At 43.2% G+C, this 27,332-nt stretch overlaps 1 protein-coding gene across 9 annotated transcripts in view; it reads right to left on the reverse strand.

The window, feature by feature from the left end:
• Nucleotides 1-27,332, reverse strand: part of LOC119194988 (nesprin-2-like) — a 63,081-nt gene that overhangs the window by 4,981 nt on the left and 30,768 nt on the right. For 4 of the 9 annotated variants that reach the window (XM_062559653.1, XM_062559655.1, XM_062559652.1 and 1 more), the window contains 47 exons: nucleotides 26,854-26,997; nucleotides 26,640-26,771; nucleotides 26,123-26,305; nucleotides 25,844-25,981; nucleotides 25,117-25,302; nucleotides 24,830-24,952; nucleotides 24,107-24,289; nucleotides 23,789-23,896; nucleotides 23,511-23,612; nucleotides 22,938-23,015; nucleotides 22,259-22,693; nucleotides 21,922-21,995; nucleotides 21,699-21,840; nucleotides 21,036-21,122; nucleotides 20,730-20,861; nucleotides 20,465-20,635; nucleotides 20,055-20,147; nucleotides 19,518-19,703; nucleotides 19,193-19,363; nucleotides 18,929-19,060; nucleotides 18,445-18,644; nucleotides 17,910-18,042; nucleotides 17,487-17,669; nucleotides 16,775-16,924; nucleotides 16,284-16,460; nucleotides 15,750-15,905; nucleotides 15,496-15,651; nucleotides 14,831-14,995; nucleotides 14,503-14,636; nucleotides 14,216-14,402; nucleotides 13,277-13,459; nucleotides 12,910-13,017; nucleotides 12,564-12,718; nucleotides 12,238-12,385; nucleotides 11,690-11,784; nucleotides 10,409-10,640; nucleotides 10,079-10,276; nucleotides 9,206-9,328; nucleotides 8,071-8,226; nucleotides 5,955-6,113; nucleotides 4,833-4,999; nucleotides 2,215-2,377; nucleotides 1,703-1,893; nucleotides 1,314-1,464; nucleotides 752-934; nucleotides 520-657; nucleotides 142-333 (listed from right to left, as the gene is read on the reverse strand). In XM_062559653.1, coding sequence (XP_062415637.1) covers nucleotides 142-333; nucleotides 520-657; nucleotides 752-934; nucleotides 1,314-1,464; nucleotides 1,703-1,893; nucleotides 2,215-2,377; nucleotides 4,833-4,999; nucleotides 5,955-6,113; nucleotides 8,071-8,226; nucleotides 9,206-9,328; nucleotides 10,079-10,276; nucleotides 10,409-10,640; nucleotides 11,690-11,784; nucleotides 12,238-12,385; nucleotides 12,564-12,718; nucleotides 12,910-13,017; nucleotides 13,277-13,459; nucleotides 14,216-14,402; nucleotides 14,503-14,636; nucleotides 14,831-14,995; nucleotides 15,496-15,651; nucleotides 15,750-15,905; nucleotides 16,284-16,460; nucleotides 16,775-16,924; nucleotides 17,487-17,669; nucleotides 17,910-18,042; nucleotides 18,445-18,644; nucleotides 18,929-19,060; nucleotides 19,193-19,363; nucleotides 19,518-19,703; nucleotides 20,055-20,147; nucleotides 20,465-20,635; nucleotides 20,730-20,861; nucleotides 21,036-21,122; nucleotides 21,699-21,840; nucleotides 21,922-21,995; nucleotides 22,259-22,693; nucleotides 22,938-23,015; nucleotides 23,511-23,612; nucleotides 23,789-23,896; nucleotides 24,107-24,289; nucleotides 24,830-24,952; nucleotides 25,117-25,302; nucleotides 25,844-25,981; nucleotides 26,123-26,305; nucleotides 26,640-26,771; nucleotides 26,854-26,997 — 7,383 coding nt within the window. The remainder of the gene's footprint in view (nucleotides 1-141; nucleotides 334-519; nucleotides 658-751; nucleotides 935-1,313; nucleotides 1,465-1,702; nucleotides 1,894-2,214; nucleotides 2,378-4,832; nucleotides 5,000-5,954; nucleotides 6,114-8,070; nucleotides 8,227-9,205; nucleotides 9,329-10,078; nucleotides 10,277-10,408; nucleotides 10,641-11,689; nucleotides 11,785-12,237; nucleotides 12,386-12,563; nucleotides 12,719-12,909; nucleotides 13,018-13,276; nucleotides 13,460-14,215; nucleotides 14,403-14,502; nucleotides 14,637-14,830; nucleotides 14,996-15,495; nucleotides 15,652-15,749; nucleotides 15,906-16,283; nucleotides 16,461-16,774; nucleotides 16,925-17,486; nucleotides 17,670-17,909; nucleotides 18,043-18,444; nucleotides 18,645-18,928; nucleotides 19,061-19,192; nucleotides 19,364-19,517; nucleotides 19,704-20,054; nucleotides 20,148-20,464; nucleotides 20,636-20,729; nucleotides 20,862-21,035; nucleotides 21,123-21,698; nucleotides 21,841-21,921; nucleotides 21,996-22,258; nucleotides 22,694-22,937; nucleotides 23,016-23,510; nucleotides 23,613-23,788; nucleotides 23,897-24,106; nucleotides 24,290-24,829; nucleotides 24,953-25,116; nucleotides 25,303-25,843; nucleotides 25,982-26,122; nucleotides 26,306-26,639; nucleotides 26,772-26,853; nucleotides 26,998-27,332) is intronic. The other 5 variants (XM_062559648.1, XM_062559651.1, XM_062559650.1 and 2 more) reach the window with 5 other exon arrangements.

Consider the following 27,332-nt stretch of genomic DNA (forward strand, 5'->3'; position numbering starts at 1 on the left):
ATGCACAAAATAAAAATCTGCAGATGTGTATAAAATGAGTGACGTTTGCATGGAGAAAAAAAAAAAGAAGGAAAATGCATCAGTCATGTAGCGAATGGAAGACTGCAGCATTAGTGATGTGGTCCACATGCTCCAGCTCACCGGGGGCTGGCTCAGACGTTGGTGAAAGCGGACCAGTCTGCTGAAAACCTCCTGGCAGTAAGAGTGCAGCTCCTCCAGCTCGTCCTCTATAAACGCTGCATCCTGCAGTGAGCTCTTCTGGATTAGACCTTCTCCAAACACTATCAACCCATCAATGCGCTCCGTGTTCACGGTGATTTCCTTCTGGAAACTCTGCAGCAAAGAGAATTGGACGAGTGCACGAACAATTTTTGGTCAAGGCTTAAAGTCAGATAAACAAAAAACAGCTCTGCTCAGACCACTTTCCAAAGATTGAGCGTGACTTGTAGTTTGAGCCTTGTGCGGTCCCTACAAAAAAAAAGAAAAAGGTGTCTTTCTGTGTTCCAGCAGTGTCCTCACATTGAGCTGTTGGATCTTGTGATGGACGTCGCTCTCTGAAAAGTGTTCCACGTTGGTGAGCTGCAGGTCCAGCTCGGTCAGCCACACCAGCATGCTCTCCCTGGTGCCTTCAAACTCCTCCCTCTGGCCGGTGAAATGCTGAGAGAAAAGGTTTGGGAGTAGACGACGCATAATAAAGTGAAAGGTAAACCACTAAACATCTCCGGGTCGCGCTGGGCGCCATGTGCCGTACCTTGAGTCTGCGCAGGATGGCTGACACTCTGCGGTGCAGGTTGTCCCAGCGCCGGTTGCCTTCATGGACCATGGCCTTGAGCTGGCTGGCTCGGTCAGTGCGGTTCTCCCTGGCCAGGCGGCGGTACTGGTTATTGACCAGTTCCAACTGGGTCAACCGCTCATGAACCTGCCTTTGGAAAGCCTAAAAAAAAACGAACAGGGCAAGATGGGATGAACTAGTCGCAGGGTAACAGGAAGTAGTTTTGGTACCAAATATGAGAAATGGGTCAACTCTTGGTAACCATAACGAAGACATTTCTCATTTTTAATAAAGAACAAACAAACTATTAACCAATTAAAAAAATAAAGCGATTAACAAAAATTATAGTGTTTTTTGTTCTTTATTTCCTTGCTGCTAAAAGAAAACTGGGTTATAAAGTCTTGAGAGAAAGAGAACTGAAAAAACACTGAGAAAAAAAAACATGTTCACCAATTCAGAATCCAACAACAATGAGGATATTTCCCTGTGAGACAATAAATGTTACTTCAAGCCCGATTTGTTTGCCGGCGTCACAACTGACCTCAAACTTCTTGAGCTCCTCCTTGGCGACCGTGTAGAGGACGTCTGCCGAGTTGGGATTGGCCGCGGTGCGCTCCGCCGTCTTCAGCCAATCCTCGAACCGCGAGTAGTCATCGAGGAACTTGGACCAGAGCCTCCAGGTCTCCTCGATCCTACGGCGGCACATCGTACTGGAGTTAAGAGTTATTCTATGACGCACATTAACGGGATCTTTGGATAAAAGTTCCTCATCAAACTCTTTCACCTTATTTATTAATGCATTTGATTCCAAAGGAAGTAAATCGACTAGTTATTGTTTGCATGAAAAAACTGGTGTGAATTGTGGTTGCCGTGATCAGACCAATGGAAAAGCTTGTGTGTGTGTGTGTGTGTGTGTGTGCGAGTTCCTACCTGAGCCTCCTGTCCAGAGCTATGGCACAGACGGCCCTCCAGCGCTGGTCCAGACTGTTGCTGGTTTCCTGCAGCGAGCGACTCTCCGCCTCCATGCGGCCAGCAGCATCTCCGTCCCGCAGCAGGACGTCGCACAGGCTGAGCACCGACACGACGCCCTCCGTATGCTGCTCCATGTCCCTCTGCAGCTCCTGCACATGGACGCACACCGAGCCACACATGGCATCGGACCGAACACCAGTCAACGGACGTACGGATGGAGCCCACTCCCGAAATTAGACAAAGAAATCAATTATTAATCGTGAAGAGAGACAAAGAGTAAGTGTGGGGGGGCGGGGGGGTCAGTGAGGCAGAAAAAACTAAATGCAAGAAGAATGAAAACGCAATAAAAAAAAGACGACTAAAGAAAAATCTGCAAAAGAAAAAAACGCGGTAACTTAAAACGGGAATTTTAGCTGAAAGCCGAAGCTCCACCCTCAGTGTGAACCATTGGAGGACGTGTGTGCGTGTACCTGCTGCTCCACCAGCCGCCTCTGGATCTCCTGGAGGTGACAGACGCTGTAGGTGATGGGTCTGGACAGCTCGGCCTCGATGCGAGAAAGCCACGAGCGGAGATTACTCATGTTCTTGTCCAGCTGCTGAACCGCTACCAGAGTCTCCTTCAGCTTCTTCACCCTAAACACACACACACACAAAAACAGACACACTCGGCTTTATTAACTATTTTTTTTTCTTTCAATTTTGGAAGGTCATCCATAAATCAGCCATTAAGAGTGTTGGAAAAATCATGTGGTAGTTCATCTCTCACTGACTCATCCTGTGACATTTTAATCGGTTCACAGGGGTTTTTATCAAAATAACTGAAATGTGATCACGACCGTTTCTCATGAACAAAGTGCACGGTTGTGTTAAAGCCAAGCGACTTAACTGTAGGAATCTGAGCCCCTGCCTTTACGGTAGAGCTGCTTTCACAAAATAATCTAGAGAAAAAGGCGCAAAATGAATTTGCCTGATATCAGAAAACATTAGTGAGCAAAGATTAGAGTGAATAAAAACAATTTACAGCACTGAACCTCTTGAACACACGGCTAATTAAAACAACAAAAGAGCCTGTAGCCAAATCTGGTACAAAGCGAGTCTCTTCTCTTTGTATGAGATTCTTGTTTCTTATAGTAGGCCCACAACTTCAAAACGCTCCATAGTAACTGACACCGTCATGAACACACACGCACACACACACACACGCGCACGCACGCACGCACGCACGCACGCACGCACACACTGGTGTTATAGCAACGCTCGGGACAACGAGAGCACTCTTCTGAAGCTTTAAAAGCCTGAAGTGTGTCCTACTTGGGAGTTTCATTGAATGTACCCGTTCCATCCTCCTCCTCCTCCTCCTCCTCCTGCCGAGGTCCAGTAGGATGGAGCCTCTCCACCTTAATATGAAGCAACTAAAGCAGCTGTGAGTGGCACCAGAACCAGCAGGCCAAAGAACCCCTGAAAGCGTCCCAACGGATGCGGGACATTTGGATTGTGCAGTGAGAGTCTGCATGGATATGTACTCATAAGATCCAGATCCATAAGAAATGAAGTCACCTTTAGTCTGGACATTTTTCGTACATCCCCAAGTAGCTTTTTTTAGATATCAGATTAAAATTAAAATATAGATAAAATAAATCTGTGAAGAGAGTTCAGAGATAGTCTTGGAAAAGGTTATTTTACCATGTTGATAACACGTATGACTGTTTAACAGAAACAGTTCTTATTCAACCACTTGTAGACAACGTCAAACAATAATGCACTTTGGTTTGTTTTGCTAAATGAAAAATAAAAATAAAAAAAACAAAAAGTAAAACCCTTTAAAATGATGTATATTGTTTAACGAGTGTTTATGTAACCAGCTCTAACTACAGTTCAGCAGCAACGCACAATTTGGTCAGTTTGTGTGTGCAGTTTGTGTGTCTTTATGTTTATTGCCATGTAATGAAGACATAATAGAGTCGGTGTAAATTGTGTCCTGAAAGCACTCTTCCCCTCTGCAGATACAACCATCCCTGTCAAATAAATTGTCTCTGTCTCTCTTTCAGCCCCCGCTCTACCCCTGACAGCCTAACAAAAACCAGCAGCCTCATGCCGAGGCCCAACAAAGACACAGAACCCGGTCAGGGGTCCTCTCGGAGGAAAAAGGGGACAAGAGGAGAATGAACGGAGCAGAAAGGGCCGGAGGGTAAGTTAAGAGTTCTCTGTTAACTCCAACCGTATCTCCTAAGTTACTTGGATTCTTTTCACCTTACTGGACATGTGCTTCTTTGGCGGTTATTGAATTCTGTCATTTAACATTTACATAATGAATTATAATGAGACTATGATTATATATAACTAATATTGCATTGCATCAAGTCAGTCTTTGCTAGCAGCGGAATCAAAGTCATAAAGACCACAGAGAAAATATAATATATTATTATAATATATATTTCTCTGTGAAAATTGTCAAGCTTCTTATTTTATCCTAATTTTATTAAGCACCTTTCCATGAAAATACCAGGCACATTCAGGATCAGGAATTCAGCATTTCAGTATTTAACATCTCGGCTGCGTGGTTTCATGAAGCCTCGCTTAATGCATACCGACAGACCCAGCCCCTCCCCCCCATCGCCCCCCCGACACTAACCCACCCACCCTCATGGTGTCCCACTCTGAGACTACAAAAAGTGTGTGTGTGTGTGGGGGGGGGGGGGGGGGGGGGGGGGGGGCAGTCAGAGGGGACATATGGTCCTGTCTGAGACGTAAGCACAGTAGCTTGTATGTGCAGGTCTGTCTCTCCAGCTCAGGACTGTCCATCTGTCGGAGGGGAGGGGTCGGGGGGCCGTGACAGTTCACCACCACGGGGGGGGGCTTAACTTACAGTCTGTACATTGGAAGCCATGTATTCCTGACAGCTGCACAGCACGACTAACAACAGCAGGTGGATGGATGTGCATTAGAGCGCCCTGTGCAGAAGGCTAATAATGGGGTGATGAAAAAAACAGGTTTTTAACCTAAAACCCTTCCATTAATTGTTAGTAAAAATGTAAAGGGGTACTAAGCCCTTGCTCTCAGATCCTCTGATAGATGTAGCTGTTCTCACCTGGCTTCAATCTGGTGGAAATGGTTGTGCCACCGCTGGTTGACCTCCTGCAGCGAGCCGTGGACCTGCGTCCGCTTGGCCTCGTCACTGGCTGACAACAGCTGCTCGCCCAGCTGCTTCAGGTGGCTTTTATTCTCACTGAACAAGTTAATTTCCTCCATGCAGTCCTGTGGAAACATGTGCACAACAGTGTGCTGCTTTATAAAAGAAGAAGGAAAACCCCCCACAAACTGTGCCTATACTTGGCAGGTTGGATTTAGGATAAAACTCTTTGGATTGTTGTATTTATTTGTGTTCTGCAGTGGGCTGACTTAATATGGAGTGTTATCGTGTTCAACACATTAATCTTTTATCAAGATATTAATTTGGCTAATCAGCTTTTCTAAAGGAGACCAAATGATGATGGGTAAGCATCACAGTTCTGACTGTGAATAATATTGTTGATTAAAGAACAGCTTCAAATTACCAGCAAAATAAAAAAATAGGCATTTCAGTTCAATTTCAAAGAGGGATTTGGTATTAATACTCCTTCCCTGCTCAGAATCCCCTTCATTCAACCTCTCCAAATACCTGGTACCATGCCCCGCATCAGTCAGTTATCAAAAGGAAGTGCCACTCATCTCATCTAACAAGTGAAAACATTAATCCTGCAGTGTTCAAACCAATTATTATCTTGGTGAGAGGATGAGCTTCACCATGAGACACAAAAGGCTTTCAGCCACTGAAAGGACAAAAGGTTGTGAATGAACAAAAGGAAAGTGCAGCCATAACATTCCAGGTCACCATCTGTTATGAACAGCATAATTCATGTTGCTCATGTATGCATTTTAACCTATTCACGTGGGTTAATTGTGGGAAATAATGAATGTGGTATTTATGGGGCTTAACTTACAGTCTGTACATATTTATGAAGAGTCAGGCAGTGTTCTGTTTCAAAACGTTATAATGTACATCATACAACTATAATGCTGCAACATATCGGGAAGAATCCAATTTCATCCAAATTCCGTTGAGAATACTTGTCACCCCGGGTCGAGTGTGAGCAGCTGAACACGCATGGAAACGCCTGTTCTTCAGTGTGTTTGGGAAAGAAAAGATATTCCGAATCCTAACATCTTGTACCTTCTTAAGTTTTTCCACCATTTCCTCGATGCTCAGCTCGCCGCTGTGGCACACCTTGTTCTCCATCTGAGTCAGCCAATCACAGAACTCTTTGTTCTTGTCGTTGAAGATGGTCCAGGCATTGAGTCGGTCCGCAATCTCCCGTCTGCGCGAGGATACCTAGAGGAAGAGTGGTGGTAAAGTCAAATACTTTACTTTAAAACTGGTGCCAGTAGCAGTTTGAAATAGATCAATAAAAAGGTTCATCTATTGATCCTTCGCCTACAGGTTACAGAGTGCATGGGAACTGAAGCTGTGCATCACCAACAGCAGATACCTATTGGTTTCATATCTTTATTATCTATGCACCATACGACCAATTATGGTGTATTGAGCACACAAAGCACTAAACTGGAGTTACAGCGTCAAAACAAACCACGAATCTGTCATGTACGCCGGCAACACTAATGAGCCAGTCTGCACCATCGTACGCTTTGTACATCACAGCGTGGTGTAAAGGGACGCGTAACATGGTAAAGCACTAAAGAAGGATAACTGTTTAACCCAATAGATTACATGGCACTGAATAAAAAAACTGAACTGAACAGAATATTAACGTTTTTCTATTTAATCTCCATCTGAATCAGTACACTGAAATCCTGAGGGACTCTGTCCGTTTGATCAAATTAACGAGGTCCATTTTCCCTAATGACAGCTTAATGCCATGAGAACACCCCATCACATAGCCGAGGGGGGGGGGGGGGGGGGCTGATGATCTTCTGGAGGTTAAAGGGCTTAGCGGGACCCTTGAGGCATGTTTAAATCAGCTATATTTTTACTGCTCATTGGCATTTATTTCATTTAAACGGGCCGTGCTTTAGTTACAATGCACCAGCGCTGCTCGGACTCTGGAGGATTGAAGGAGCTTTGTGAGCGGCCGTCACCCCGTGAGGACTTTGGGCTTCCCCCGGGAACAAAAGAGCCTGCCCCCTGAATCCTTTTAGCCCAGGCAGGCCATCTGCTCAGCGGACCCATTCCAGTGGCTTCCCCCACCTGCAACCTGTTAACTATGCAGAGGAGACGCATGAGGCTCAGCTTCATGCCCCCCGGCCGAGTCACGGATGAAACGTTGTGTGTTTAATCAAACAGAAAAAAAATATTTGTGCTTCCTCAAATAAAATTGTCTTTTTACTTATTGCCATGAGTAAGTACTGTGATATGTAAAACTTGTGGGTTTTTTAATTCGAGACAAAGTAACTAGTAGGGTTTTCCTTAAATACATTCAATGGTTTTCAAAACAATGATGTGTTTTATGCACACGGTTGGTTTTGGGACATTTGATAATGAAGTATCCAGGAAGAGTGGGTACTTGAACACTTGAGGGCTACATGTGTGGATAACTCGTGCCAGGAGCAGGTGGACGCAGCCGGTTCTGAGAGGGGACCCGATTAGCATAGCTGCAATGATCCAACAACCCTAATAAAGGAAGTCTGCATGCCGTTGGTTTTTTCAAGAACAAAGTGCGCGGTTGTGTTAAAGCCAAGCGGCTTAACTGTAGGATTTTGAGCCCGTGCCTTTACGGTAGAGCAGCTTTCACAAATAATGCATTTAGAGAATGAGCGGCCTGTTTCTGTTGTTCCGTGAGCAGTCCGTCCGAGCAAGGAGCTGATTACGACCTGAAAAGCTGTCAGCGGCATCCGGCTCTGCTTTTCACATGGTAATAAAAGCAGAAAAGGGCTCTGTTTGACTTAAAGGTGACCAAATACAGAACTGACCCATACAACACTCATCTAGCATTAACACATAACTTTATTCTTGCACTTTTGGAGTACAAATGTGAAGAAAAGGTTCCAAGTAGTCTTGTCATTTTCCCTCCAAGAACCGGCACACGTTACTCTTTTCTCAAACAAATGAGCGTGTGTATATGCAAGTGTGTGTGTGTGTGTGTGTGTGTGTGTTCAGCCCCAGTGGTGCAAAGGCTTTGTGCTGCTGGTCAGTGCCAAGACACTGAGGGTAGAAACTTTTCCCTCCCTTCTCTCCCACTCCTTTCCCAAAACGTTCCTCTCCACCTGCACCATCTGCCACCTCCCACATGTTCTCTCGTCTCTCCTCTTTTTTTTTTTTGGTCGGTTCTCACCTTCGTGCACAGCTCTTCCCATTGACTGTGGAGTTGCTCCAGCTGCTGCTCCAGCAGAGCCGAGTCACCGGCCGCTACGTACTGGGACATGTCCGTCTTCATGGTGGCCAATTCCCGAAATCCCCCAGTGAAATGCTGCAGCAAGAGGTCTGTCTCCTGCATAACACACACACACACACTCACCCAGTCAGTCACACAGCCGTGCACAAACTGCGTGGACACACTTCTATTTCTCTTTCTCGCTCTGACCGTTCAGATTAAAGGGCTGTGGACAGGACGGGGGGGAGGGGACAGAAAGGGGGAGGGGAGTGAAAGCATGGGGGTGTTAAATAAAAGGGGGCTGGGGGGGCTAACCTCAGAGGGGCTCTGGTGTGATGGGGGTGGCTGCTGATGGAGTTGAGGGTTGGGGGAACTTCGGCCAGTGTGCAGACAAGCTGACAGATTGATGCTGCTGATTTATCAGAACGAGTGTGTCTGCTTATGCTTTAACTTCACACATATTACGATGATGATGATCATTGCTTTTCATCGTGCTAAATACACATTTTGTTATTTTTGTTTGCAAAATCCTCCATTGTGCCGGTTGTTTTAATCAGGTGACGCGGTGAATGCTGTCAGTCACAATCAGGGGCTGTTTCTTCTGCAGATTCCGACATGGATATTGAGAATTCATTTGGGGATTACATGACAGTTTGTGTGTCCCGCTAAATGATCGGCTGCAGTGGTGCAGGATTATATTATCACCACAGGGACGTAGTCAGGATTTCAGATACACCAGAAAAACTAGTCAGTCGGATCCAACACCGAAAACAATACCGCTTTGAACTACCGTGATTTCAAAATTGGTAGAATAAAATCGATATTCATCAATGGAGTTCTCTTATTATTTGGTAATGCTGGCCCTCTACTATAATTCAACAAATGCGTGTCCCTAGTTTAGCAAGGAGACACAGAGCCACCAATGTGCCAAAAATAAATGCATAATTTCTGTGTCAGTGTTCCATATTCAGTGCCTGGTTGATAATGGTAAAAAAAAAAGTCAGTCATTTCATTAAAAAAAATTGAGGTTAAATTGCTTCCTTCCATTATGAGCAAGTGATGGAAGTACCGCATTGTGAATGATTATGTTTATTACCTGAATATGTTTCCTGCCCTTACAGTCCTGCAGTTCCTCGGGCAGCGGCTGTTTCAGCCGGATCTTCAGCTCCTCCAGCTCAGACGTGATGCTGGTCATCGTGTCCTGACACTCGGTCCACTTCTTAACATACGGCAGCAGAGAGAGGAGAGGGAGAGCTCTAAATAGTTTGCTTCTGCTCCTTCAAATCCTTTATTTTACTTGAGCATTTTGATGAGCAAGTTGGTCTTTTGCTCGTCAGTTCTACTTTGTGCGTTAATGCTGCTCTCGGTGTGATCTTTGTCATGTTGCTGAGAGAGCTTTCCTTTCCCTTGGGAGGATCCTGTTGAGCCTGAAGGGGTTAAAACAACTGTCCCTGACCTCTCCTGACCTGGATAGACTTATTCAACAGCTTGGGAGTCAGAAGAAAAAAATCATTCTACTAAAATATCAAAGTAAATGAGACAATATTAATATTTTAAGATTATGTAGTATGTCTATTACACATATCTATGAATGATGCTTGTATGATATAAGAGTCCTGCCCTGTACTGTGAAGGAATGAAAGGGATGGACACTCAGATATCTCGGGATGTGGATCATGGAAAGATTTGAGCTTCTCTTTGATCCCTCTTGGCTGGAAGTCTGTGCCAGGGCAACACACCAGATTTTGTGTGTGTGTGTGTGTGTGTGTGTGTGTGTGTTGGGGTAGGATCAGATCCTGGATATGGGTCACGTAAAGCTGCCCCCTCCTACTCTGTTAATACTATAACGCACGCTATTCTTTTTCTCTATTTTTTTTTTAACCTGCTTGATATCTACAACATGTCACTGCTAAGTGTTGACACAAAACAGTAGAGGAGTGTTGCTATTTAACGGAGATATGGTTGTTACCTGAACAGCTGCGCCGGCCCTGTCTCTCCTCCTGTCCAGCAGTGAGGTGGTCCGTTCCCAGGCATCCTGTAGGGCCTGAAGCTCTGACTGCAGTTGGCTCTGACACTCTGACTCGGCCATGGTTTCACATAATTGTCTGCCGGCCCTCAGCGTCCGGGCGTACAGGCTGGAGTGCAGACCCAGAGCGTCTCTAACGCACTTGGAAAGGGAACGTGGGGAGATTTTTAACTCATTCAAGCGTTTCATTTTGCGCAATTCTACGACTCTTCCACGTTGGAGTACAACTGTTGGTCGTCATTTAAAGAGGCCGACCGTACATTCTCTACTGACCTGGTCATGCTCCGAGCAGCGTGGAAGCTGATGCACGGCGAACACAGCGGGTCCAGCAGAGGACAGCAGAGGGTCACCTTCCCTCAACAGCCTGCACAGACGCCTCGAGCCCCGTTGGTAGACTCTCCAATAGCCCAGTTGTTCCTTAGTCGAGGACCTGAGCTGTCCGGCCAAGGCCAACGAGTGGAACCACCTCTCCCTCACTCGGCTCACCTGTGCCATGAGCTCAGAGCTATGAAGGAGAAGAGGTTCCATTTATTTTATATTTTGAAGAAAATCTAATTGCGAATGTTAAGGTCTGTTGGTCTGATAAGTGGAAAATCTCAGCGCTGCCTACTGGAATGGAAAGTAGACTTAATATGCTTTCCTTGTAGGAAATAAATCAACACATAAAACGCTAGAAGAAAAGTTACAAAACCACACAAAATCATCAGAATTTTAAGAGAACCTTCAGTAGCAATCCCAGCCGAGGCATGAGAAGAAACTTTCCTTTTACTCCTTCAAAAAAAGAAACATCTAAGAGCAATGATTTAAGGACGCTTTGGTGAAAGAGACACGTGAATGTTTCAGGACAGGAAACAGCTGCACACACTGCATTACGTTGTGTCAGCGGCATAAAGCCAATGATTGCCTCTTCTAGTTACTTTATAACACGACAGGTTTGAGAAGAATTCAAGACAATATATACATCGCCTTAGAGTTTATCTCCATCACGTCCCCGAGACCTGGATAGTACTTAAATAATGGTGCTGTTTCCTCCTTAACTCTTTAACATTATTGACAATGTAAACCTTTGTATTAATCCAAAAAGTGGCAACTTTATATCTATAATGTGACTGAGAAGAGTTGAACTTTTATGTGGTCACCTATTGCCTTACATATAAACCACTGTTGTCAGCTCAAAGCTTCTCCTTCCTACAGAAAAGGTCACATGGTTCCTTTATCAGATTCATTGCTTGTTGAACTTCAAAAGGGGGTCTTATCTAATTCTGAGCCTTGATGGTAAAATGAGGGCGAGTGGGAGGGGGGGGAAGGCACCACAACTCACATTTAAAGTACAGCTTCCTCACAGCGCGCTTATCCAACTATGTAATAACTCAGAATTGCGGGTGCCAATTTGGTGCAAAACACCTGCGGTTAAGAGTGAAACTGACCAATCCAAACCGAGGAACTGAGGAATGCTGCAGTATCATCCTCTGGGAATATATTTAGTTCCTTTAGCCCTGAAAGCAGTCATGAATGATGGGAAATTGTGGCTTCCTAGACTTTTCCCTCACTAACCTTTTCTCTCCTCTCTCGGTTTCCATGGAGTCCAGTGCATGACAGAGAAGACCGTGCACAAGCTGATTTCCAATTATTATTTCAGCTTCAAGCCTCTGATGGTGTGAGAAAGAGGGAAATTACACCTTTGTGAAGTAATTAACATGCAGTTTGCCTAATCGTAGATATGCATTAACCCATTTAGACTGAAAGCAAAATATGCCTTTGTGCTGTTAGTTACTCATTAATTTAGCCACTCAAGCCTTAATAACAAAATATTACTTGTTATCTAACGACATCAGGGCAGAATACAGATGAGTGTTGATTTAGAGTTAAGACTAAAATATACAGAGATACAGGGCAGAGAAAGCCATTATCAACAACATTTGACATCAAGTTAGATTTGCTTTAAGACTGTCAATTGAATTTAAATTAATTGACATTTCTTCGTGCCAAGATGCAAATAACTTGAAGCACCTTGAAGTCCATTATTTCCACCCTTTATTCCTGGTCAGATATAAATCTAATCAATTTTGTCTGAAGTGAAAGAAATGTAGAGAATTGAAGACCTTATGAGCAGTCATCATCTCTCTGAGGCTTGAGATGCTTTGAAATTTCGTAAACATTGATTCTTCCTCAATCTTCTTCTGGATAGCGTCCAGGCTCTTGCACTTCTCCTGGAAGCTCTGACAACACTGACGCTCAGCCTGCAGCTCTCTGGGGAAACAGTCGAGGACAATTGGACTTCAATGAGAAGCTACTTTCAAAATGGACTCACATCCAAGATACTGCATCAGAAAATGAAGTCGTTAGTCATTACATATCCTGTTTAACGACAGATTATTACACTCCACGTCCTTGTGATTTTATATAATTTTCTTAACCAAACTCTCACCTGTTGATGTCAGATGCGTGAGTCATGCTTTCCACCCATTGCCTGCTGAGCATGTGCAATCTCTCTGTCTCGTGGTTGGTGAGAATCACATAACAACTCATCTCCCTGACGTCAACCAGTGATGGAAACAGATCACTGAGCTCCGAGAGAGCCCGCTTTCCAACAAAGAGACAAAGATAAAGATTAACACACTTACAGTTCCCTGTGTGCCTCTCCATTCAAAAGTAGGGGCAAAAAGTCAGAAAAGTGAAGCCAATGCTGAAGCAATTTAGTCTTTACAAATCTCCAAACTTTTAGACTAAGTATTGTACAATAAAGTTGATTTACGGCCAATAAAAAAAACAACCTTAATTGAGTCTGTGTTGTGGAACCTGGTCAAAGGTCGTGTGCTCTGCGCCTGCTTTTCAAGGGCCTCCAGTAGAGAACGAAATAGCTCCTGTTGCTCCATATCTTCCTGCACACAGACATGTAGTGACGGTGATACAAATCTGGACCACAAAGTTTCATGAAGCAACAGCCTTGTATTGAATAACAGCAAATTGTTGTCCATTCATTGTACACTTGACAAATTAGATGTCAACAGGACAGCTTTTATATTTCACTGTACATGTGATCTTTCATCAATACTTGAACTGCAACGGAAACTACAAACCAAAACTAATATTTCTACTCTTGTTGTAGAATGAAGGTGATATTTTGACTCATTTCCTCACCTGAAGACTTTTCTTTTTTGCTGACATGGCCTCTATAAGCAGCAGGACTTCACGTGACAGCTGTCTGGTCTCTGATTGGATGACATCTGTGGCCAGTGGTTCAAGCCGTTCGATGAGAGGCTTGAATGCCCCGAGCACATCTGCCACACTGCTTTGCAAATCCTCAGCAGCATTCTGCAACTTCTGGTGTTAAATAAATTGAAATTATTATTTTTTTTTAATTTTTATCCATTTGTATTATACTTTTAATTGGATTCAATTTTTCTGCATTTTCTGCTTTCCATCATTCTCCTGTTTTCATTAAAGTCCATTAAAAATATTTAAGATTATAACATCATGGCTGCTATTTATCCTTTTGAAAAATGGAAATATTATTTTTGTTTTTTGGCATGAGTGCGCAAAACAACCCATAATGCAGCATGGATGGGAACACGGAGCAGCTCATCACTAATTGTTTTAGAGTGGATGTTTGTCTGTTTACTACCAAAAATAGAACACGAGACCAGTCCTTGAGAAAATCTCTAAAGTAATAGAGCACCGGATGAGGCAGTTCTAAGAAAACCTATGCGGCAAACAAGCAGAACTAGATGGATGACTTGCTTATTTACTCTTCACTTTCAATGACTTTAAACAATGCCAGAAACATTTCAATGCCGTTACTTCAAATGTACACGTGTACAGGCCGTGAAAAATTATCGGCATTAAAAACGCATAATTCACCCATAATCTAAGAAAAGGTTTAATTCTGTTGCGTATCTCCAAAAAACCTACAAAGAAAATGTCTTGCGTAGAAGCAAGAAGACAACGAGTGTATCCGGCAAGCAAACCGCCATAAAACAACCTCAACAATGCAGAGGAGGGGTTGTAATTAACTGTTAGCTCTCATATTCTTGTTTGATTCAAATCCACGATCACAGGATACAACAGCTTTCAACTCACCTCCACTGAGTGAACCATGTCCTGTGTCTCCCGAGGTGAAGATCTCCACAGCTCCTCCCACTGACGCCTCAGTGCAAGCAGGTCCAGGGAGCATCGATCAGACAGCCCAGTGTACTCCCGCCAGAGACAAATTGTCTCTCCGTGTCTCGTGTGCTCATTCTTTGACACCTGGACTGCATCCTTCCACCTGAGCACACGTACATGAATGTGCTAGAATGAGAAATGTGCTTTGAAAAGTATAATGTTGAATACTGAGTACAAGATTTTTTATCTTTCGGGCCCCTGACCGTTTTTGCTCTTCCCTCATTTGAACCTCCAGCGCCTGTGCTGTACCAGGATGAACCTTCTTCACTAGACCCTGATAGGATTTGTCCACAGACGCCCAAAGCGTTTCTCCTTTTCTGACCCTATCCTGGAGTTGCTGTAATGAGAATTCACCTTTAATATTTTCACTTCAGAGATGCATATATACTATATATTATATACCTAAGAAGGGCGACTGGGGTTTCGAAGTCCATGAACACCCACAGCTTTATGAAATCTAATAAAGGTGCTTTTAACCTGCAACCGGCTGTTTGTGTGTTATTCAATATGATAGTCACGACTCGTCCTGACCTCAAGGAGGTCCTGGTGTCCTTCTGCCTGCTTCAGTGAGTACAAAGGCTGATGTTGAAGAGCGCAGCGCACCCTGGCGGTGCGAATAGAAACCTCCTTCAGTTCGCTCTCATAGCAACTCCACTCGTCCACATTGAGCTGAAGAGCTGGTTGCAGAGCTTCCATCTGTAAATTAGCACAAAGGAAGACAGATGTTTGGTGATGGAGCCTCCCTGACAGACCTAGAAGGATTTAGGTATTATTTCAGAGAAAATGAGCGCTTTGTTGTTACTTTGCTTTAATATGAAACACATAACAAAACTGGCAAGAAATCATCCATGTAGCTGGTTGAGCACACCTAAGGTCTGGCAACGTTGACACACTAGATCATTAGTACATGCTAACCATTGCACATTGTACGTTTGTCAATTGAGCCATTGCTCGTACAAAAATAATCAACAGTGTAGATTTAATTATATGCTATATATATATATATAACATACAGTTTTAATTCTTTACAAGAGACAATAAGGTTAGTTCTGGATTGTCTCAAATGTAGAAATCAAGCAGCTCTTTTTTTACTTAATTGGAAAAGTAATCTTCAATAAGTTGACAGATAACGGAATTTCACTTTCTTCCTCCACTAATTCTTCTGTCTTTGAGTGCCTTAACAGATGAATTTTTACCTCTTGGCTAAGATCCACGTAAGCACGACAAACACTCTCAGCCCAGCCAGAGAACGAGACATCACAAGGGCGATCCTCTTCCGTTTCAACCTGCACTCTCATGGATTTCAACTCCTGCAAAGCTTCACACCCCTCCTTCACTTTGCTCACAGCAGCCTACAATATAAAACAGGAGCAGTCGCAAGATCAGAAGACAGCAGCAGCAGCAGGAGAGACAGATCAAACGTATACCTGCTTGCATCCTGTCACTGTACCTCCAACTCCAGCAGAGCCTCACGAGCCGCAGTTTGACTGCTGGGCTGTTTCCATTGGTTCAACTGCTTCTTCTGCCGCTCTATCCAGCTGTGAAGACGCTGCAAACGCCTCTCTCTGTCTGCACAAGTGTAAAGTGCCTGCTCAGCCTCCCGAGTCTGAGGGGACAAAGCGACGGTGGCTGGTTTGTGTGTAGAAATCAAAGTCTTGAATACAAAAAAATAGATACTTTTCTTGGCATAATTTGAGTTACGTCTCTGGTTTGACTAATGGTTTTATAATATAAACTACCGTAGTCGCCCATTTTTGTATTGTTTGAATCGGTGGTATGGAAACATGCCCCTAGACCGAGATCTTAGCCCCCCCAACTGTACAGCTTTATGAGCTTTTTTTCATTTAATTTCGCTCATGCATGCATTTCACATATCTGCTGCTTAGCCCTGCTAGGCCAGACAATCCAAAGAGAAGGTCACAGTTGCATCATTCATTTTCCGACTCAACAGGTCCACCGGTAAATCATTAGTTGAAGGACAGACCTGGCACTCCAGCTCTCCCTGAAGGTGCAGCCACTGCAGTCTGACGGCTCCCAGTTGCTCTGCGCACACTGTGCGTTTTGAGCGGAGGGCCCGGACGTCGAGTCCAGCCGGCTGAGGGCCAGGCTGACACAGGAAATCCAGGAGGAGCAGCGCATTGAGCGCGCCCGCCTTTAGCTCCTTAGAAAGCACGTCAGGAAGAAATCACACACAAATATGCCCATCAATCAAAAAAAATTTCACACATTATTTACTATTCTACTTATTTCACTACTGGTCTTTTGTTCATTCATCATTAATAGTGCTTTCATTTTTATTTGCCTTTTAAAGATAATATGTATTGTGATATTAAATGCTTATCTTAAAACGTAAATGCAGGAAGGAAGAAAGGAAGGAAGGAAGGGATGTTGAAACACTGCAGCGTAATAACCATTAAAAATGAAGTGCTCTTGAACTAAATGTGAAAAATGAAATGACACTGGAGGCATAAGTACCCAGTGGTGTTGCAGATTTTCTGCGATCTGAGCAGCATCTTCGGCCTTGATGAGCATTTCTTTCTCCAGGCTCAGACGATCCTCGAGCTTCTTCCGCCAGTCCTCCAGGTGTGACAGCAGCTTCACTGGTGGCCACGCCGCCAGCAGCTGCTAATGGAAACCAGGCAACAGAGGAGAAAGGGATTTTCCAATAATAGCCGTAATAATGTATCATTTTTTAGTAGATGAGATCATTTCATTTCAATCAAAAGTGTAGGACATCAAAGTTAATTTTAAAAAGGAGAGGAGGGATATTTATTATATCTGGTTTCATTCACTGGTAATGAATTGCAAGACGGTGAAGGACATGTTTTATTTTTCCTCAGTAAGTCCTCCCAAACGTCCGGTCTTTAATCACCCCGAAACGAATTTCAACAGGGTTTTAGACTCCCCTGCACTGGAGGGGATATCTCTAATGTCTAATAATGCATGAAAACCAACACACTTGGGCTCAAGACCAGTACACTTTAATGGAGATAGCAAAAAAGCAGCAAGGTTTATAAGACATTTGATAACTGGTGGAGGTCACCCTGACCAGTGCATCATTTTAAATTAAGATTATATATAAATATGCCAAAAATATACCACAGTATCACTATTGATATTTCCGTTAAGGTGCAACTACTATACATTTTTCTTCAGCACCAGGTACAACTCTTTGTAAATACCGTACCTGCTGCAGGAAGTCTTGTACTGTGGACAGGTCAGAGGTCAGCTGGGTCCAGCTGCCCTCCAGCTGGACGAGCTGAGCTCTTAGCTCAGGACAGTCAGCTTCCCTCAGGTGGAGCAGCTTTGTGGCTTCCCTGGATGCAGACGCCCTCTGGACCGACATTGCCTCAATCTCCATGGAGAAGTCCTGGAGAATGAGAAAACAAACAGTGAAGCTAAAAAGGTTTTTTTTATTATGTGTGAATTATGCATTTTAAACTGCTAGATGACATCATCAGCCTGTATGTGGACAGATTTCTGTTGTAGTAATTTAGAAGATATTCCCTCTGCTTTTGGCATAGATAGTCACATAGGGATCCATACTATAAAACCAATCTCAATACTTATTGTGTGTTTTTTTAGAAACTGGATGAGTAAACCAGCGCACCAGCAGCGTAATCAGAGTGGTGCAGACGCACTCCTGGTTCAGGTCCGAAGTGTTGGCCAGGTTGGTCCAAAGCTTTTGGTGTTTTTCGGCTTCAGCCAGCCATTCACTGACAGAGGCAAAGTCAGTCTGGAATCTGTGGGGAGGATGAGAGAAACAGATAGCTCATCCAGCGGGGCGGAACATGACTGCTCCTTAACAAAGAGTGAGTTAAGGACCAGGGCATGGGTCCAACACTGACTAACAAGTCCACTTTAACGAAATCCAAGACAATATCATCAGAAATAGCTAAACCCTCATGTAGTAGTATCCTCAAGAAGAAAGCTTTCTCTTTTTTAAATAGGACCTCACTCTGGCAAAGTCAATACTCTCCCCTGCAGCCTGAATCCTTTGCTAAAAAAAGAATATGACCAAGTTAGATTAAAGCCTGTTTAAAGATAGCTGTTTATTAGATTTTTATATTTAGATTGATTGCTTTAACGTGGCGAGTGTGTTTTTTACTCTTATAACAAAGTGTGTGTCCTTGAGACTGTCCCACCTGTCCTGGCTGTCCTGGATTTCTCTGCAGCGTCGACTCTCTTGCTCCGTCCGCCTGCAGGTGCTCAGCCATCGCAGCTCCAGAGCGCCTCCTGCTTGACCAACTTTGGCAGCAAACTCTGGATCTGTCTGCAGCACCTTCCGCTGATCCAGGAGCAGTCCTAAAGCAGCTCTGCTGTCATCCAGCCGAACTAGTGTTTGCTGAGTGAAATAAATTGAACCAACAGTGATTATGTTGAGTTTACGTCAAACTCCGTCAGGTTCTCTTGACAAGCCGCACATTAACGATTTGAAAAAGCGGCAGGAGAGCAATGTACAATAAATAACTAAAAAAGTAAGAGAGGTTCTCTCTCAAATGTACAAAGTACGCAGATCTTAGCTGATAGACACTTCAAGAAGCGGTTTGAGGCAAAATGTTGGAGATCAGTAACAGAAGTCTGATGAGGCAGCGAAAGAATTCCATGTGTTTGTGTGACAGGGTTTACCTCGCAGGCAGCCTGTCGGTGCTGTGCTGAACCGCCGTTGTCTCCCTCTGGTTCCCCGCTGCTGATGAAGGCTTCAACGTCATCCAGCAGCCCCGCAAGACGACCCGAATTATCCTCCCAGCGCGTCCACTCCTACAGCAGGTCCAACCATAAAACCGCACGTTCGTACAAGATTTTCAACAATTTTCCATGTATTTTATAGGAGAAAATAACATTTTGATATGTATGAATTTATATGGCCCTCAGCTAATGTATACTACCAACCTCCATTCTCCTCTCATAAGCCACTTCCTGTTGCATGGCTTGTTGCTGCAGAGCTTTAGCTCTGACTTCCAGCTGTACCCGCTCAGCCTCTTGACACTTGAGTGCTCCTGGCTCACGTTGGAACAGATGTTGCACAAAAGCCAACTGAGACGTGAGGACTCCCAGGAGCTTCTGGATCACCAAGAAAGCAGATTCATGAAGTGAAACAATTGCACCGTGGGCCTGACTGTGAATCAGGTCCGAATCATCTCTCGAAAAACCTTGGAAAGTGCAGAGTTTAAACCAAGTCTTTGCTGGATGGTTAATGAACTTGTTGAAAGCGTACCGTGTGTCTGCATCGGATGGCTTGAAGTTGGCTGCAGTTGTGGGCAGTGCTCATCTCCCCTTCTGTTATGCATTCTTCACCCAGTTCCAAGAGGCGAGTTATCCCCTGAAGCAGGGACCGGGACACTCGCTGTAGATTGGCTTTTACCTCTGGACTCTGCCTCTGATGTCGGCCCTGCACGCACTGCTGAGAGATACAGAAAAGCACCAAGTTGCAGGAAAATACTATTAACACAGACCCACCATCTCCTCTTGTTTGACATTAGTCTGGAATCAGAGTTGGCCCCATTACATTTATTTCTGCTATGGGTGTATAAAGGGCCATATTTAAATAGCAATTAGCAATTATTCCTCTTTTTGTTTTGCTTAGGAAAACTCAAGTAATGGAGGGTTTTTTATTTACATTTTTATTTAAAATATCATATAGTTGCAATGAGAAGTAATTCCAATGTTTAAGACAAGTATTTACCTGTGCATTATAGTACTGTCCATGTGCAGAGGCAAACATTAACACAAAAATCTGCAAAGCACTGGTTACCTCCAAAATGGAAACATCCTTAATGTTGGGGAACATCTCGCTTTGCTCCACCTCAAACTCGTCCAAATTACACAGCTGGCTGGGGGGATGCTCCTGTATGACAAAAAGTACTGAATTAGCAAGTTTAAATACAAAGGGCACAACGAGTACCACAAATTATATTTAAGTATTTGTAAAATTCTCTCTCATACGGGTTCAGACAATGTGCACATGCACATTATTGCATTGCCATTATAATTATAACACAATGCATTGCCGTAGTTAAGCATAAAAAAAATCAGCCAATATACATTGTTTACTGTTGATTATTGTAAGAAATTACACAATATATGAATAACTACTTTTCTTTAACATTATTATAATAATTTTTAATAGTTTTTTAAATCCCAGGAATGATTTGAATTCCAAACCTGAAGCCGATGTTCAATGAGCTGGTTGTGGGATGAGGTGATCTGTAAACACTCCTGAAGGGAGGCCAAGCAGCGGAGGGCTTCTGGCTTTTCCCTCGAAAGTGCAGGTGTGATCCTTGACTCCACTTTACTCAACATCTCACACAGAGTCACCAGCTCAGTTGATACACACTGCGCAGGTATTTAGTCGGAAACAAAGAAAAAATAGACTTTAGGTGTTCAATGTGTCGTTATGCTGGTTGTGCTAGATCTTATGGTGCGTCACCTCCCGCTGTAGCAGCCTCAGCTGGGGGTCATCTTCTCCAGGAGTCAACAGGAGGTCAGTCAAAGCGTCCAGACAGAGGAGGAGCTTCCGGGCCGCCTCATACAGCGTGTCATTTACACCTGGAGAGCTCACCTGGAAATTAAGCAAACACATGGGGATCACTATCACAACACTGTTATGATGTCACAAATGAGGTCTTATAAATATAGTTTGCAGTTATATACATATATGATTAAAGTTAAAGATGCTAACCACCGCTTCTTTAGAATAAGCCCCTTTGACAACCTCATCTACAGTGGTACGTACTATTTGTCTCATCATGGTGAGGCACTCGTGGGTCTGCAGGAGGACGGCTGACGCAGACCCGGGTGATGTCGGCTCCCCCTCGGGGTCCTAGAGAAAACCAGGATTTTTAATTCCATTTTTAATTTTTAATTCAAAATCAGCATTTGAGTTACGCTTCTTTTTATGTATTTGCTCACAGTTGCAGATAAAGATTAGTATTTTATTTTGTATTTAGTATTTTTAATTAGTATTATTGTATTACTGAATTAAATTCCAGTGGTGGCAGCGTAGGAGCAATTCAAACTTGTGTGATCAAAATGTCAAAACATATTGAAAAAGACAGATGTAATCATTTCCAAAATTCAAAGGGTATAGTTTTATCAAAAAAATTGTTTTGTTACATTTAGATTTATTCCAACCAATGATATTGTACACTTTGCAAGGTGTTTGCTACTGGTATCTCTCAAAACAAAACAATACAACAACAGGAACTTTATGACTCTTAAAGTGGAGCGTCATCTACTCTTCCTCAAGTATCCTCCTTTAAAAATGTGGAGCCCACTGTTCCTTGACACTTTCTTGCTTGCTTCCACTTCCTAAAAATCCTTTTCCCTGTCTTTAATTCTCTATAAAATATCCTCCTAAAACCTGAAACAATCTTCTTGTTTTTTTGTAGGTTCTTGCCTTTTCAGGGGTCCCTCGATCCTCTGACCCGACGTGATGCCCATCCTTAACTTTCTTCAAAGTGATCAGTTTTTGGAAGATCTGGGTGTTAAGATGACTCCACCTGAGCTCCCCTTTGTTATCTTGCTCCTGTTTAGCCATGCTGGGGAACAAAGAGTACACACACACAATGCCCGAGTCTGCTCTGACAGTAGTCAAACATCGACCAATGACGCTGGCGTACCTCATCGGCTCCTCGGACATTTCCCGGGCTCGAGGAGATTCTTTTCTCTGCTCCTTCAACACATTAGGATTATTCTGGACATTAAAGAGAATCAAAAAGGTAGTGAAAGACGACAAATTTCTTACCGTTTCTAAAGGTGTTTTTAATGTAACTTTTATAAAGCATCACATCGGACATAATTCTCATTCAGGGTGTCAATCGGTGTCGACTCATCACTACACATCTACACAATTTATTGTTCTCAGCGTTTTACAGCTGAATAACACTGACAAGCTTGTACTCAACATTTGGCGAAAAGTTGAACACACTTGGACAAGTTGGAAAATAATTTTTTTACCAGATGTTGATGCGGACGTGTAGACAGATGCAGATTATCTGCTTCCTCCATGAACCCATCAGATCCTCTTGTGGAGGTAAAGGGAGTTTCAGGTCTTGCAGGAATCAGTCTTGTGTTTCCCACTGCAGCTGCTGCCTGAGGGCACTTTGCAAGACCTTCACATTTTGGTGATCCATGAGAGTCCAGTTTGGCAGCGGCAGCGGTAAACTTGTCTTCAACTGCCAGACTGGCTGCCGCGAGGAGTGGCTCGATTGTCACAGTGTCATCACTGAATGCTTCACCAACGATGGAACCCGTTTCTATTAATCCACTTTCAGGTTTGTCTGATTCAGGCTCTGTTGTACGAGGATTCCCCGATAAAAGCCCGGGAACTTCAGCACTTCTACAGCTCGTCTTCACTTCAGAGGTAAACACTCCAGCCAAACTCTCCAGTGCCTGAGTGACAATGAAGTTTGATTAAGACTTTACTGAAAATAACAATAATAACAATAATCAGTGGATAAAGACAGAGAGTAATCTTTGGATTTAAAAATAAAAATATTATTATGTATATTATTTATAATGACAAATAGTAATTGAAAAGATAGCAATAAAAATCAGATTAAAGATTTTACAAGAAGTGTGATAAGTGGTCAAAAGGCTCATCAAACAAGTCCAGCCTTAAAAATAAATACTTTACCGTAACTTCTGGCGGTTGCTTTATTCGGGCAATTTCCTCCTTTTGCACATCTGAGGCACTCAGTGTTTCCTCTGGGTCCTAAAACATGAACAGTATCAATATACAGACGCAAACGTAATCCGTGCACGCACCGAAGTGTGTGTGTGTCTGTGTGTATTTGAAACATATTTCAAACAGCTGCTTCTGACAGCTTCCGAGTGCATTCACCGGGAGACAGGACCGCCTGCCTGACACCGTTTCAAACAAACATGCACAGATCTGATACCATCGCCCACAACACACAGGAAAAGAGAGGCGGGATGATAGATGGATACTGTTCAGAGAATTAAAATGCTAGTAAAGAGGGAAATATGAGAGAAAAAGGATCCCGAGTAATACGTTACGAGAATTAGTACTGGGATTATTTTTTAAATTGCTGGCCAGGTCTCAAATGTTGTTGTCTAGTATTGACGATTTGGTAGGTCAAATCACGTCATTTAAATAGTTTGTATTTATACCATCAAGTGTGATATTTTTTAATGAAACCTAGAGTTAAGGAGGTACCCAGAAAAACAAATGATATTTTAAATTTACCTCTGGAATACTGCATGTTAGTGTGTCAGAGGATGATGAGTGACAACTGTTGTTTTCATCCTCCTCCTCTTCCTCTGAATTAGACAACTCAAAGGCCTCCTGCTTGGTGAGTAATATTATGAAAAGGTATGAGTAAAAATGAAATGGACCCATAAATTGTCTTATGATTTAATTGTACTCCCTTACAGAGGCAGCTCACCTAAAAAATAGTCTTACCTGGTGCAATCTGATCTATCGATCCTTTATTATACTGTATTAGTGTAATTATTTGTATTTACCTGTACTGTGCATTTTTGTGGCACTCTGTCGAGATGATCTTCAGGACCACCAGAGACTGCAATGATGCCAAGATCCTTCAACGTGTCTTTTTCCTCTCTAATCTTGTTCTATTTCAGTGAAACAAGATAAAAAGAGAGAGAATGTGACAAGGCCAGCTGAAAATTATTTAAAAAAATAATGAAATATTCCATATTCAATACACACTTTTGGCTTACTCCCTTTTTGTCAACATCAAACCTCTTTTCTGCTTTGTTTATGTTATAACCTGCCAAACCTTCTACAGCAACAGCTCAAATCGATTTGTTGTGTCGATGTACCTGGAGCAGCGCTGCTTGTTGATGGGTGAGTTGTTGCACCTCCTCCAGCGGCTGCAGGAGCAGTCTGGCTCTGGAGAAAACCAGCAGGCTATCCTCTGCTCCCTGTGGGAGGTGAAGCTCTCCTTTGCATCGCGCCATCTCCTCCAACGTCCTCTGCATGGACTGCACATTGGCCAGGATCACCTTCAGGTTGAAACAACATTTTTGTGGGATTGAATAACAAACTCTGAAAGGATGGCAAAAAATGGCGGTATTGTTACTTATACTTTTTGTGTTATTCTAATCCACATATGTGGTAGATTCCTTCTCTCTAGTGTGATCCAACCATTTAAAAATGTAATAATTTCACACAGAAAACATTTGAAAGTTAAGGTGCATCCCTATTTACTTGTAAGATAAACATATATATTGCCGCTATATCTTGATTTATTATAATTGCAACATATGTATATATAACATAAATGCAATAGATATAGATGATACTGTCAATTACTGCTGTATTTTACTATACTTTACTCTACTACTATATGCTATATGCTCCTCATACAGTCTTACATCTAGAGCCATGAGACAACAGTTAATCAACATCCTTCCGTCCCTTTGAAAAAAGATGCTTCTTTACATCATTTTTCTATCCTTGTTTCCATATTGCATTTGTGCTATTTATATAATGTAGTTCGGAATAAGTATCACAGGTGTTACAAAAAGCACGCAACGAATCACCTGTCGGTTCTGGAGGTGCTCCATCAGAGTGATGTGCGTGTCGTCCACGGAGGATAAAATCGCTGTGATCTTCGTGACGTTCTTCTCCATGGTCTTCAGATCCGCTTCTATTGCCTCCACTACCTGAAATAATCCAAACTGTTTCACATGCTCCACCCATTTAAAGCGTTCTTCCCATCTCTATTCTTTCTAGCGAGGTGATCGGGTTTGAGAGCGTGACTCATTGATTGAACGGATTCTGTAACGGCTTTCTCACACAGAGGCACTCTGAAAAAAAAAAATCTTACCCCAACAGCTGGCAGGATCTGCTCCAGCGGCTGCAGGATCTTGCGTTGCATTTTCTGGACTTGTTGGTCGTTCTGGTTCACCCTGTCCTCGTGGGTGCTGACATCACACACAGTGGAGATCTCACCCAGGACTGGCCTGAAGGCCTGCAGGGTATGTCTGATCCTCTCAGAGTCGTCCAGGACCAGCTGCCACCCAGGATTTAGAAGGCATTTCATCATTAACAGGAAAAGTGTGAAAATGGGATGCTGTGGTCACCGTTGAATTATAGAGAATAATAGGGAGACAGAACGCTGATGTGGTTATTTGATAGAGATAAGTGTGCCAGAGTTTGATAGAGTAGAACAAGGTGCAGATTAGTCGTGAAGAATTTTTACTTCTGAATATTTAAAGAAGATTTCACAACAAATCTTCTCTTAATATTCAGGTCACGTAAAGGTAAATAAAAACCTCTCATTTCCCTTTAGTGACCTCTACATCATGAATCAGCAATTATATTGCGGAACGTTTATCATCTGCCGTCTGAAGGCGTTTCCCTCAATATTGGAACTATTTCCAAAATTGTTGTACGCATCATTCACTTAACTAAATGGGAAATTGGGTCCAGGTTCAAAAGTTTCCCTTTCAATACTCAAATTCATGAAATCATGTATGTACTGTTAAAATAAATGCCCAATTACTGGTGTTACAAAAAAAGAAATATTAGAACAAATATTTCGTGTCACTGACCTGCAGGGAGTTGGCATGATTCTGGAGGCCTCTGGCTGTAGGGAAGGAGCATGGGGCACTGAGCCAGGACTGGGCCTCATCCAACCAGCAGGCGGCGCCATACATTATATCCTCAAACTCTTGAAGACAGGCGGGCACCTGAAATCGAAAATACAAGGAAGCAGACCGGCAGTTTTATGAACAGATTTTTAACAGCTAGGATGAAAAAAGTATTTCCAAGATCCCTCTCCTCACCCCTTTCTCTGCATTTAAGGCATCGTAAAACATAACATTCCCGACCTTGCTGAGGAAGGCGGTGCGCTGTTCGGCCATTTGCGCTGCGTTTTGATACAGCTGCAGCGGGCGGTTGAGTTGGTCCATCAGTAGGTGGGCTTGGTGCGGATGCTCCTCCGCAACATCCTGCACCTCGCTTTCCAGCAGCATCAGGCGGCTGTGCCATGCGTCCAGCTCGTCCCACACGTGCTGGAGGGCGTAAAATGTGAAGGATGCCGAAGCAATGAAGCAACAATGTAATGCTGGATTGTCATCGGCTCTGAGGGAAAAGTGGGCGTTTCAGTTGATCTGCTCCCGTTGTGAGAAGTGAGCAGACATGGTTAAGCCGTGTTAGACTTTCTACTGGAAAGTAATCGTTTAGATGCTAATAACTTTCTATTTTGTGCAAGTGCTCAATTTTTCTAAATTGAATTTTGAATTTTAAATTGTGAAAAACAGATAAGCAAAACAAATGAGGGAGACAAATCCCGCAGATCAGCGGCTTTATGGATCATTCAAACACACACACGCAAAGATGTCTCACCTTGATTGCATTTTGAGCTTCATTCACTGTTGGACTCCTTTGCTCCAGTAACACTTTAACTCTCTCCAGGCCAGAACCCAACTCTGCCACCTGACTATCCAGCCTGCGAAGCGAGTTGCTTTTCTCCATGAGCTGTGGAAGGACCACACACGCATTAAGAAGGACATTAGAGGTTTTAATGAGGCGTTAAGGATGGATTCCCGTTGGTAGTTACCTTCTCCTCTCCTCTTTGTAGAGAAAGCTGAGCCTCTTGTAACCGTGTGCTGATACCAGCTGGTACCTCAGCGTACCGGCCCTGCACACCGTCCATGATGCACTTTAGTTTGTCTTTCTGGGAGGACAAATCCTGTCTGAGCTCCTATCAGTGAGAAAATCCAACAAATTTAAATCAGGAAATATGGAAGATGGAGAGACTGTCAAAACGTTTAGCTCCAGATTAACTCTTTCCAAACAATTCCAACCTATGTTCTCAGTAAAGATTGGATGTTATCTCGAGGTGACCATTTATTGGACTGCTCTTTTCTTACATATTTAGGATCTTTAAGCTGATTATTGAAGCTAAATGTGGTCTGTAGCTACAACACAGTTGTTCTGAGCAGATCCTGACTTTAAAATAAACATATTCTAAACCATCATTATTATTAAGACACTTTCTTTCCTAGATGTTGCATCAAATGCGTTCTTACACATTTC

This window comes from Pungitius pungitius, chromosome 20 (assembly GCF_949316345.1).
Source record: "Pungitius pungitius chromosome 20, fPunPun2.1, whole genome shotgun sequence".
Taxonomy (NCBI): domain Eukaryota; kingdom Metazoa; phylum Chordata; class Actinopteri; order Perciformes; family Gasterosteidae; genus Pungitius; species Pungitius pungitius.